Below are 13631 nucleotides of genomic sequence, written 5' to 3' on the forward strand. Positions count from 1 at the left end.
GTTATGAAGACTCTATTTCAAAGAAAACGGCATCTGGAGCAAAACTCATAGCCTATGGCTATGAAAAGACAAGGTTTTGGCTGAATTCCATCGTTTAGGGTTTCATACGGGCATTTTATCGTTTTTAGGGTGTTTTTACAATTTTAGGAAAGTTTATTTCTTTTCATGCAATGTAGTTTTTTTTTAATCCCTATTTAAGTTTTGTAAGCCCTAGGGCTAAAATAGTTGTCTTTTGATCAGTGAATAAAGTTCAGAGTTTTCGTGCTCTTTATCTAATCTTGAAGTCGATTCGAGTTTGATGCCCATTTCCTGGTATTCGTAGAATTAACAGGTAGTAGAAGGTCGTAGTTCCGGTATTCGTGTGTGAATCAACGGGTTTGTGACGAGTTATTTGCGTGTACACTGCGTCAGTTGGTATCAAAGTCTATGGTTTGATCTTGATCGACCATGCCGCCCAGGAGGAGGGATCGTGTGGAAGATGTTCATGACCGTGAAAATTTGCGACATCTGGAGCAGAGGCTGGAGCAGATGGATCGTAGGTTGGATGCGTTTGTGGATCGCCTAACCGAGAGGATGGGGGCGCTGATGGAGACCCGACAGGAGGTCGACTCGAGGCGCAGTTGAGTCCCTAATTCGACTACGAAATTGGAGGAAATCGAGTATGATTCCAATTCTGAAGGGAACGCGACTTTGTTTTCGAAGAGGATATGTCTGATGACGCATTTTTCGTGGCGGGAGGAGATGGAGAGCCCAAGTTCGACGAGGAGGAGGAGATTGTGACAATGACAGGGCCACCACAAAGAATGTTGTCTGACCTTCTCCACTCATTCATGGACAGTAGCCAAGGAGGAATTCTTTTTCGTCCTGCTCAGCTTCCAATGTTAGGGCTGTCTGAGGGGGATAAGCGATGTACACGTGATCACAGTACTATAATGGCTCAACACTTTTTCGCGGATAAAAGTGAAGACTTCATCAATGCTCGAGTGAATGCTCTGTTACACTCTTTGGACATTGAAAGTGATGTCCGAGGAAAAGGCCTTCTCCTGGGAGATTCCGGGAGTTGGAGGATTACTGGAATGAGTCGCAAGGTATGATGAGGCCTGGGCCTCATGTTGCTGATGGATGGGTCGGTGAAATTAACCAGGTAAGAGTCAATCATGGGGATCCTGAGTCTTGGGCCCACTTGTTTGAGCAGCAGCATGGTGTTAATGGCTGGGCTTCCGAACTTGAGCAGGAACATTCTCAATTGATGTTCGCAGACCGTTCATTGGATCTTGACCCTGATGGTCAGAGCAACATTTTTGCCGACAAGCTATGGCTTTTAAGAATTTTGTTCGGGAGAAGATTGTTGGGGCAGTTTCCACCATGCTCCATTGCCTATCTGAAAAAAAAGAGATGATATTGGAGATGAATTTGCAGATGATGAGAACAGTAAGGAAGTTACTGACTCCAATAGAAAAGGTGAAACACAAGTTTCCTAGAAAGCATGTGACAAGCCCTCGTGGAACCCCTTTAGCTACTTTAAATTCTCCCGGGATGCTGATGATTGGGGGAACAAAGTTGGGCAACAAGAAGTTCACGATGATATAACTCAGCCCATACCCATGAAGGGACGTGCCATACTCTATACAAGATTAGGGTGCCAGGAATGTAAAGAGGCAACGTTGTTCTTTTATAGGAAAAGGCTTAGATACGTTGAGATCAACATTGATGTGTATCCTAGTAGGAAGCTCAAGCTCGAGAAGATAAGTGGATCCTCTTCTGTTCCCAAGGTGTTCTTCAATGAGGTTCTAATCAGGGGCATTAACGAGATGAAAGGGTTGGAAGAGAGCGAGAAGCTGAAGGACAAGTTGGACTTTTTGATCTCGGAATCACCATCTCCTGAACCTCCTTTACCACCTTTCTCGGGTGAGGACGATGTATCAAGTAGTGGTGCAATAGGTGAGCTAGCAGTTGTAGTTAGGAAAATGAAGGAGTCAACCATTGTCAAGGATCGACTCTACAAGATGCAGTGGTTTACCAACTACTTTGTTGGTTCAGAAGCTGTTGACTTTCTATCGGAAGATCAGTATCCCGAAAGAGCGGAGGCCGTTGCATTTGGGCGGAAGCTTGCAGGCAAACTTTTCTTTTAGCACATACTCGATGAGAATGCATTCGAGGATGGTAATCATTTCTATCGGCTTCTGGCTCAAGATCCTATTGTGTCCACGCAGTGTTATAACATTCCCAGAGGCATCCTAGAGGTGAAGCCAAAGCCCATTTTAGAGATTGCATCGAGGCTTCGGTTCCTCTTTTGTGCGGTCTTCGATGCTTATACATCAAAAGACGGAAGGCATGTTGACTACAGAAGTATTCATAGGAGTGAAGAGTTTGCAAGGTATCTGAGGACTGTTGAAGAGCTCCAGAGATTTGAGCTACAGGACATGTCAAGGGAGGAGAAGCTGGCCTTCTTCATTAACCTCCACAATATGATGGCCTTACACGCAATATTGGTGTAGGGCCATCCAGTTGGGCCACTGGAAAGAAGAAAATTGATCGGGGACTTCAAGTATGTTGTTGGAGGTGCACATGCTCGCTCTTCGCGATACAAAATGACAATTCGAGGGCGAATTCTCTCCACCGAGGGGAGAATGATGCGGCGGACGAGCTAACAAATTGGTATCTCGAGAAAAACATGTTTTGACAACTCTATTTCAAAGAAAATGGCATTCGGAGCAAAACTCATAGCCTATGGCTATGAAAAGACAAGATTTTGGCTGAATTCCATCGTTTAGGGTTTCAAACGGGCATTTTATCGTTTTAGGGTGTTTTTACAATTTGTCAGCACCCCATTTCGGTCCATCGGCCCCAAGGGGCAAAATCGTCATTTTTCCAATTTATTACTTTTTCTAAAAAAATTAATTTAAATTAAATTATATATATATATATATGTATAAAAAAAGAAAAGAAAATAAAACATTCGGGCAAGTCACGGGCAGGCCGGGCAGCGTTGACTGGCTGCCCGTGACCACAGACTTAAAAAACAAAAAACGATTCGGGCAGGCCAGGCAGGGCCGGGCAGCGCTCGCTGGTGGCCCGCGACCCCGCCAGCCCAGGATCCCCCGAAATCGCGATTTTCGCGATTTCCGCCAAATCGGCCGAAATCTCAACGGAAAGCGGATGAAATTGAAATCAAAATAAATAGAACGGGGATTCGGCAAAACAGGAACATGACCCAGCAAGAAGAAACGCAAATTTGGCTCTCGATTGGACCTATTAGGAGATCGATTGACTTCGGGAAACCCTCGCGCGGAAACCGCGATAATTCCCCCGATTCCGACTGATTAAGCGCCGGTGAGGTCCCAATCGACCACGGCGAAGCGTCGGCGGTGTCCAGAATCGTCACCGGTGTCCATTCCGGCCGTCGTCGCGGCGTCCAGGGGTGAGAACCGCCGCCCCCAGCCTCGTCGCCGCCACCGCCCCCCGATCCCGGCCGCCCTTCGGCTAACGGGCCTCGGCCCAGTTCGTTCTTTTTTCGCGGGCCCAACCCAAGCCCAGCCAGGCCCAACTTCCCCCATCCGGCCCAGCGCTCTTCCGGGCGGTTTCTCCTTCGGGCAGTCCGGTCTGATCCGATCCGGCCCGATTCATCCGGCGATTTCTTTTATTTTTACAGAGAAGCCCCTCAACTTTTCGAACTAGGTAAATTCTCGACTTAGTGGCATGATTAGGGTTCCTTTCTTGAATATTATTGCTTGCTTGATGGATATAATGTGAATCGAGTGTTCTTGGGTCGTGTGAGTGATCGGATTTGTCCCGAACTCGATTTTACGAACTTTCCATTTTGTCACATTTCAGTCCAGAGGACTCATTTTATTTTTTTCAGATCTACCCCGAACTCTAAAATTTATTTTCAACCAAGTCCCGATCATTTTACTATTTTTCAATCAGTCCTTGGATTTTTCAGAATTTCTTAAGCATCCCAAGGAACTTTCCAAGTTGTTTCAGTTTAGTCCTGGGGTCATTTGTTTATTTTCAGATAGGTCCCGATTTTCAAATTCATTTCAAATAAGTCCTAGGACATTTTCAGTAATTTTTTTACGCAGTCCCCATTTCTTAGAATTTTCAAATCAGTCCCCAATTTCTTCAGAATTTTCAAATCAGTCCCCAAATATTTTAGAATTTTCAAATCAGTCCCTGCTCTTTTAAAATCGTTCAATTCAGTCCCCTGGACATTTTCTAAAAATATCCGGCCCTTTTCTACTTGGATCACCCACCGACAATGTACGTGCCCCATTTAAATATTTCATTTTTGTAATTATGTGGCCATGTCGGAAATTAGAGTTTATCGGGCGGTCAACTAATGGCTATCTCGACGGCTCGAAATCCGTAGACTAAAGCATTCGGCAAGTTTTTAATTAACCTAAAATTCTATATACGGGATAATCGGGACGTTAAATTTGGCTAAATTAAATCACTGGATTTCTTTAATTGGATTGCATGAATTGATTAATAATTTGTAATCGCATCGATAGTTCAAGAACCGTTAATCATGCCCTTTTCAAAATTCACAATTTCAAAAGCACCGAGATACGTACAACGTAATCTTGATTTTCATTCACACACATATTTACCGATTCAAGGGTATGATTACCGGTTCTTGTCTTGCCATGATCCTAGCGTAGGATTATGTATAGAATTGGTCAAAACATGGGAAAACAAATTAATCACAAACTCGGCTTAAATCAAACATGGGCAATAGTCGAATAGAGGGCTAGGTTTTGGGTTTTTAAGTGAAAATACTTTTAATCTGTAAAACCATATTGTCGCGATACAGAACAATCTAAAAACAACCCACACATTCGAGACTTGACTATAGACATCACGTCTGTCGGGTCCGTTAAAATAATGTCGGATGCTACATACCCTATCCATCACTCCTTTTTGCTTGTTTTAAGATAGGATTTGTATGCCAAGATATCTCAAGTAATAATCAGTTAATTCACGTAAATTTGGCGATAACGAAACTCCATTGTTTGTTTATTTGAGCTTATTTGTTACATTTTTGCACTTATTTGTTATGCGAATCGAGCCCGATCCTTTAGGACTCGATTCACACTGGAATCAACGCCCATGACCTTCGATCACGGGGTCCAATGCCCCCATACACCGAGTGCGCATTTAATTTAATTTTCGGTCTTTTCCAAACCATACGGTGAGCATGAGTGAAATAACGGCTGAACACGAACCGATCGGGATTTAGTCATTATACCTTATCTTTTATTTATTTGAGAGAACAATGTAAGGTTTTATATTATACATATATTCATGTAAAATCCCGGTCGGAAAGTGGACGGTCAGAGTGTTTCTTCGAATTTACGGTGTCAAAACGCATGAGATGAGCGGAACTTAATTAAGCGGTAATTAAATTAAAATGGCAAGCCTAGACAAGTTAGGGTACCGAAAGGGCGTGTGGGATATAGGCCCACACGTAATAGAACTCCCGAATTCGGAATTTCCGATTCCGTACAGACCATTGCCTTAACATTTTAGGTGTACCCCGTACCCCTAGATCGGGGTAACTTGCCGGCCCTCGACCTTCGGGTCGTAAAATGACAAGTGGCGACTCCTTCTCACGTGCGTCCGTCGCGCGTCCCCGGGAAGGTGGACACTCCCAAGCCGCGTTGCATTTAGGCGCGCGTATGCGTGCCCCGACGAGACGAAATTCGGGTGCGCACACAATTTTAGAAAAGTTTATTTCTTTTCATATAATTTAGGTTTTTTTTAATCCCTATTTAAACTTTGTAAGTCTTAAGGCTAAAACAATTGTCTTTTGATCAGTGAATAAAGTTCAGAGCTTTCGTGCTCTTTGTCCAATCTCGGAGTTGATTCGAGTTTGATGCCTATTTCCTAGTATTCGTAGAATCAACAGGTAGTAGAAGGTCGTAGTTCCAGTATTCGTGCGCGAATCAACAGGTCTGTGACGAGTTATTTGCATGTACACTGCGTCAGAACCCTAATTTTATTTGCTATATTTATCAACTTTTCAGAATATTCCTTCACAGACTCACTCTCATCCATCTACTGTCTCTCAAACTCTCTCATTAAATTCAACAATTCCATGCTTCTAACTTTCTCATTTCCTTCATATTCAACTTTAAGAAAATCCCAAATTTCCTTTGCAAAATCAAGTCTCATGATTCTAGTGAAAATAGTAGGAGAAACTGCAGCATAAAGACATGACCTTGCCTTAGCTTTACTGGTGGTTCTCTCCTTGTGATACCTAATCTGATTCATGGTTGGGTTGTCGGGAAGAGAGGCTACTTCATAATCCTGCTCTATTGCTTCCCACAAATCACTACCCTCCATGTAGGCTGCCATCTTTACAGGCCATGCTTGGTAGTTCTCTCCATCAAATACTGGTGGTGCTATGGCAAACATGCTACTCGAACCTGCCTCCATCTTATATTGACTGGAAAGAGACTTACTCAAAGCTCACATGACTTTCAAGTAACCAGGATCACTCACAGATCTCTCAAACACTCATTCACAGGTCCCTCAAGATCATTTACGGCTCTGGTACCACTGATAATGCTGATAAAGAAATGTAGCAGATGAACATAATGGATAGAAGTTGAAGGAAAAAGCACACACTTTCATTAACTTGTCTGCAAAGTCATATACACACCACAGAAAACTGAAAACATAAAGGACAGTAAAAGTAACTGTCAATACAACTTAAAACCGCCAAATACACTTGTTTAAACATCCCTACAAACCAGGAACTAAACAACTGAAATAAAACACATAAAACTAGTTTGTCTTCTGCATAATCCTCGACTGTCTTCCAGCAAAACAACTCGAAGCTTAATGTCTACCTTCTGCTGGACAACCTTCAGCTTTGATCCATCTCCAACAAACATAAAACCTTTTTAACAATCAATAATGGGAACCATAATTTACACATGTACGGCCAACAATTAACACAGAACGAAATACACAAAAACTGCTGTGTAAGATCTTAATGAATTGAGGATAATGGTAAGGGAAAATTCTCACGGGAAAACTTGAAAACAAAGAGCATTTGAGGTAAAGAAATTAATGTATTGATTGGTTTCTAGATTTTTATATGTGAATCATAAAGGTAACGAGGAATTGAGCACGGGAATTGAGCACAAAAGAAGGTAATCGGACCATTTTTTTTTAAGAATTCAGTAATATATTTGTTTATAAATTTTAAATTACATAATAAAAAAATATGTATACGGACCAATATTTTTTTATTTTATTCAGTAAAGATCAATTTAAAATATATAATATAATAAAATAAATTATTAAAATAGCATAACATTAAAATAAATTTGAGAATATGAAAAGCTTTTATTCTCTCATAGTGCTCAAAAGGATGCAACCCGTTTATATACATGCTTTTTTTCCCCCGATGGATTTATACATATGTTTTTATAGATAGACAGAGGGTATGCGGGCACCAGGGACTAGTTAATTACATGAAACTACCTGTTATCAGCATGTTGAGCGAGCAATATTCTATCAATATTTGTATATCCGAATATAAATAATCAACACATATGCCACCAATATATATATATATATATAAATAGAACAAATTGTATGTATCAAGTATATATATCAATATATAAATAAAGTAACATATATATACATATATCAATAGAGAAATTCAACTTGTAATATATAAATATAAATATATATATATATAGAGAGAGGTCATTTAAGATTTAAAAGAGTAGGAAAATTAAAACGGATAGAAAGATTATGAACATAATAATTTTCATGTCATCTTTTTATAGTATATTCAATTCATTTAATTTGAAAAGATATTTTGCATCTTGAGGAAATTTCGTCAATTATCAAAAAGAGTTTTTGATTTTTTAAGAAAATTCATAATTATTTATAAATACATAGAAATTACAAGGACAAATATAAAAATTCGTTGAATATAATACAACTAATATATATAAAATAAAATTACATTGAACTAAAAATGAAAAGTCCATTAAGGTGGAGTTAGGAATTTTACGATTCAGTTTACGTGGTGCAACCATGTTCTACGCTTCGGCTTTTATTTATTATAATTGATAATATAACAAATGCCACACGGACTACACATGTAATCGATTGGTCAAGTAGGATACGTTTATTTAATTAGTTCTCTTCTGAACAATTGCTTTAGGTTATATGGTCTTGTAACTGAAGCATCCCCGTTCCAAAATAGGCTCGTTAACTGTTCGTTGGCGCATTGAGTTGTGTGGCCATCGTCAAATAACAGAAAGGCGCTTGGATACTTGCAGAGAGTCGTGTCTCCAGTAGCATCCAACCCCATTCCTCTGTACCCATTGCTGCTGCTGTAATAGCATGGTGTGCTCCCGACCTCGAAGCCTTAATTGAATGACACATAACAACGTTGATATATAAGTTAGCTTAGACCGAATGATTAATAGCACCTAAATAGACCAATAAAATGCAGGATGTTAAAAGTCTGGATAAGTTAGCACTACAGTTTAATAGCTTTATAGCATAACTTTCTCATACCCATATCCATGTCAGCAAGCTTAATCGAGCTAGTCATTATTTTATATATTGTGAAGAAAATATAAGATGAAACAACTGTAAATGTTGTGCCATGCATACCGTAGTCCGAAGGATGCCGCATTCTATCAAGAAGGGAAGGGAAGTAGTCGAAAATGGAGAACTTGAATCCCTCCAAACGTTCAGCCAAACTTGTGAGGGCCTCGTAAAGTTGCTTGTTGTGTAATATGGGCATTGTGAGCAACGCCTGGACACAACTCCCGTTTGATGCAAGAAACGGAAGGCAGCCCATCGGCCCAACGTTCTGGAAGGCAATTTTCCTTGCTCCCTCTTCATATAATTCCTGCAAAAATTTATTCCCGATTATTACTAATCAAAATTAAAACTTATCTTTTCTTGCTTTTAAAAAAAGAAATTATAAAGGAGGCTTGAGCCGTGAAGGCAAATTAAAAAGTGGAGAGGATTGATAAACCGAAATCAGGACTTCTTGGTTATGTAAAAGTCGAGGCTCAAGAGCAATCCAGTTGCAACAAACCCCTTTCTCGACTAATTGCCATTTGCGTTAGCTCTCCATCAACATTTTTTGGAAAATATATTAAACTAAAGGTAGATTATATGCATATCTTTCTCTTCAGTTTATTGGGTTTGGATCTTACCATAAGCGCTTCTGTTAAGTTGCCTATTACAGCATTTACTTGTTGTTGTTGTTCGGATAAAGTTGGGCTACGACCTTCGTCAGTGAATTCGTCATAATATTGAAGGTAATCGTCGCCTCCCATGCTGAACACGTAGACGGATTTGCTCAAGATTGCTTTTGCTCGAGAGGGACCTAATGTTGCATTCAATTTCTTTGCCAACTCGATGAATTGGCTCATCTGCCCTCTAAGGGTGACCTGGAGAAGAAAGAAGGCTCAAATTGAATTCATGAAACCAACAACGAACAGGAAAATTCAATGTGCATTTGTTGGAATCCACACATATATTTCTTACGTACCTATCGTTAGGTGGTGCATTTGGATTCGAATATTATTTAAGGCAGTTGATTTGACTTTTAGATTCTCCACGACCCAAAAATTATCTTGTTTGGTGAAAGATCCTTTACCGATAATCCAGAGGAAAAAGGTTGATCGGTCTTAGCTCTCAATCTTCAGATCTTTTTCCATTTTCGTCCCTTTTTTCTTCTCTCTTTTTTGGGTTGAAATTTGTCCTCAGCTTTTCCCGCAAGAGTAGGTTTTAGTTGTCTTGGGCCTCGCCAGCATCCACCCCATTCCCAAGGGGTTGCCGGTGACCACAATGGTTGTCATATCGACCCCACCACACCTAGGAGGCCCCTCAACCCCTTCCTCTCCCTCCCATTTCACAAGCAGCCTCCAGTTGCTGACGATTATTAAGGTGGTCAGCGGTTCTTTTTGGGGGGAAGCCTCGACGGCGACAACCTCCCCCTTTCCTTCCTAGCTCAACTTCTTGGATTTCTATTTCGAAAATTTCATTTCAAAATATTTTTTATTAAAAAGGATTTTGGTTGGAAAAGTTAAGAAATTGATGGAATATTGACAGGAGGACTAAAAATGACATTTATTTGGGAAGACGGATGACAAATTCCAGCGCATATATAGGTTCACGGTGATAATGGAAAAAGGTTCAAAAATTTCAGGAATAAATATGACCTTGGTTCTAATGATCCGAATATCCCAATAATCCACATCATTAGCAAAGTGACAATGCAAGAAATGTTTCTTCCAATAAGTCATGCCCAATGACCTAGAGGTCGCAAGTTCGATACTTAGTGGGACTATCTGTAACCCTTTACTAGTTATTTTACATTTCTCTATTATTGTATTATGCCTTGGGCTTCCTTTGAAACCGAAAAATAACTCAAGCCCAATATTGTCATTCCATTTTCGCAAACCTCAGATTTTAAAGAAGTGGAGTAATTTTTTTTGTTACAAGAGAGACCCGTGTGCCTAGTACAATGAAATAAAAATCTTAATAACTAATAAAGGGGCGTGGGTAATCCCAGTGAGTATCGATCTTAGAATCTCTTGGTTGCCAAGCAAGGGCGTATATCATTGCGCTACACCCTCTTTTTCAAGAAGTGGAGTATTTAGATTTGGCAGAAATGATTTTCACCAAGGATCAACTTGAGTTCATTTTGAATAAGAGCATCAATAATTTTTGGAAATTAAGGTAAAGGAGCTATGTTTTGAGGATGCTCACTGTTTCTTTTGAACTGTTTCCAGTAGCGTACGAGTCAAGGACAGTTGCTCCAACACAAGCGAAGTTTGCTCCATAAGAGAAGTTTGCCCCGGGTTGCATTGATGGTGGAATAAAAGGCAGATTGGCCAACTCAGCTGTCGATGATATACATAGCTTGATAGGTTAAGATGAACATTCGGGCTACTAATTAAGACTAACTTCTGTTCGAATATTGGCTCAGTCATGGCTATGAATGGTTTTTAGAGAAGTTTAAACCCCCTGAATAGGGGTTACAAAGTGGATCCACCAAAATCATAACTTGCTGTTGAGCTAGATGCTCACAATTAAAACGAATGAAAAATGAGAAAAAAGTGCTTAGTGAGGTGAAAATCTAGCTACTCTCACTAGATTTGTATATGCGTTTATCATCTTCTAGTGATATAGGATGTGTATATGCACCATAAGAGGATTGGGAACAAAATGAATTGTTAAAAAAAAATGGTGCCGAAATAAAGAAATTAGTCTATCAATAGTCGCGGGTACCCAAAAATTTCATAATTACCTATCATGTCCGGAACGATTCGGCCGTCACATATTCTGCCTGTGGCATGAGTGAAGTAGGTGAAACCATATGGGTATTGGAGATAAGTAGTCGTCCTGACATATTTATTGTTGCCCGCATCGAACAGGGAGTCCCCGAAAATAAACAATAATGTCTTCTGATGATCCAACAATTTTAGTTCATCTGCTTCCACTGTTTTAAGGAAGAAAACATTTATCCACAGGCGGTTAATGCAGATTTACAGGAGGAATTAATTTGTCGCAAAAATTAGATATTATTGCATCTATATTTTTCAAATTGGTGAAGGAATTAATTGGGGTAACATTTATTTTTCAATATTGCTCATAGTAAAATAGGATAAAAAAATTAAGAATCGCTAAATTAGAAGAAAGTTGAGGCTAAATTAGTCCGTTCATTTTACCATTCTTCCTTTTCTCTTACAATTCCTTTTTCTTATTCTTAATTTTAGCTTTTAATATTAAGATACAAAAATGTTTTTTAAGTTTACAAAGTAATTTATATATAAATATTACGAAAAATAATTATATATTTGCAAAGGTTTTTATAGAGTATAGAAAATTATGTCCAATCGCGCGTAGCGCGGGTATGAATCTTGTTATATGTATAAGGAAAAATGTCATTTTTGGTCCTCAATCTTTGCCTACTTTTTCATTTCGATCCTAAACCTATTTTTTGGTTCAATTCTAACCTAAATGTTATTTTAGTCCTAGCGATAATTTTTCTCTAAAATTTTTTTACTTCCATAATATTTTTAAAATTTATTATCTTATTACAAATAAAATTTGAAAATTCAAAAAAAAAAAGAATTTGGGAACCAACAAGGTGGGATCTCCTGATTCCTAGGGGAGAGGCCCCTCTGACGGCTACCCCTCCCCCTCCAAGGTTGCCTATGGCCTTTATGGCCGCCGGCCACCTTGGAGTGGGAGGGGTGACTGTCGGGGGCCCCCTTTCCCCTGGAATTAGGAGATCCTATTTGGAGTTCCTTGCCATCTCTGAATTTCCCTTTTTTATTTTTTTCTTATATATTGTATTTTCGAAATTTTTTTTATTAAATAATATATTTTGCAAATATGTTGAATGGAAAGTAATTTTTTGAGGTACAAATTAATGGTAGAACTAAAGTGAACAAATTCTGTAACGTTAAGGATGGAATTGAACAAAAAAGAAGGCTTAGGAAGAGAATGAAAAAGTAGGTAAAAGTTGAGGACTAAAAAATGGCTTTTTCCCCATATACAATCCTTTATCATTTTTTATACATACACCAAGCACAGAAATGCGTAGCGCGCATACAAGACTCGATTACCGGATGCCTGTACCTTCTTTCTTATTAAAAGGCATTCTGATCATATCTAGGAGGAACCTGCAGTAGTAGCTGAAAATAGAGTTCCCGAGCCAGCCGCCGTTAGACAAAAACTTTCTCCCTCCTCCAATATTATTTCGCTGCCAAATTGATCAGAAGCAGTTTAGCTTAATTATTAGACATAGATACTTTGTTGTGTACTTTGGAAGCCAAGATACGTACAACGATCGAATTGGTCGTGTTTTATAATGTTGTGGTTACTGTCAAATGACAGGCTTGCTTTGTCGGTCTGCCAAATTAAGACCCCACGTTTTGGAAAAGAGATGTTCTTAATTTTACTCTCGATTGTGTTCTTCAAATATTTGAAATTTACTGAAAGGAAGTACCACAGTGAAGTGAAAGATGCATGTTCTAGGTTGGAAACAGAAGGTTCTATGTTTAGATTTTTGCCGGCGAGATTTCTTGTGCTCATGATTTTACTTTGGATCCAGATATTGTTGCATAGATATTCATCTGAATCTATAGTGTAAGACATAAGTAGTTCAAAAAGATTAAAATAGAAACAGAATAACCATACAGATCTCAATGAAAAAGCACGCGTATTGACTCAGAATTATTAGATACCTGATTGGAATATGATTCAAATCCATCTTCTGAAAATGAGTTCCGAATACTGCGCAATGGCCTGTGCTGATCATCTGCTTGCAGCAGATCCCCGAAGCAGCCAGTTGCAGTGCCAAGAAAAAAAAGAGAAAAGAGCAAAACGCTGCAATGGAAAATTGTGGTAGCCATGACACGGACTGTGTATTTGCTCTGCCGACGATTCTCTCTTTATAGGGTATGGGCATCTAACTCTATGTCAAGAAGTTAAGGTTTGACCTTGAAAATTAGATGGATCCACACTATAGCATAGTACTTGCCCGGGACCAGCAATAATAGTATCAAAGAGGGTTTACCTTCGCCTAGGAATAAAGAAATTTCAGATTCAATACTCGTTGTGAGATTATC

General features: G+C 39.3%; 1 protein-coding gene and 1 pseudogene across 1 annotated transcript; one reads left to right on the plus strand and one right to left on the minus strand.

Moving 5' to 3' along the window:
• The first annotated feature begins 447 nt into the window (after positions 1-447).
• On the plus strand, positions 448-3327 carry LOC116189793 (annotated as a pseudogene).
• A 4715-nt stretch (positions 3328-8042) lies between these two features.
• Positions 8043-13439, minus strand: LOC116189785 (GDSL esterase/lipase 1-like). The gene is made up of 7 exons (XM_031519509.1): positions 13248-13439; positions 12640-12763; positions 11303-11494; positions 10762-10895; positions 9201-9437; positions 8647-8887; positions 8043-8394 (listed from the first exon to the last, which is right to left on the minus strand). Exons 1-7 carry the CDS (start codon positions 13413-13415, stop codon positions 8153-8155), a joined length of 1338 nt encoding a protein of 445 aa, XP_031375369.1. The 5' UTR covers positions 13416-13439; the 3' UTR covers positions 8043-8152.
• Between the last annotated feature and the right edge of the window lie 192 nt (positions 13440-13631).

The sequence above is a fragment of the Punica granatum genome, unplaced genomic scaffold (assembly GCF_007655135.1).
Source record: "Punica granatum isolate Tunisia-2019 unplaced genomic scaffold, ASM765513v2 Contig00019, whole genome shotgun sequence".
Taxonomy (NCBI): domain Eukaryota; kingdom Viridiplantae; phylum Streptophyta; class Magnoliopsida; order Myrtales; family Lythraceae; genus Punica; species Punica granatum.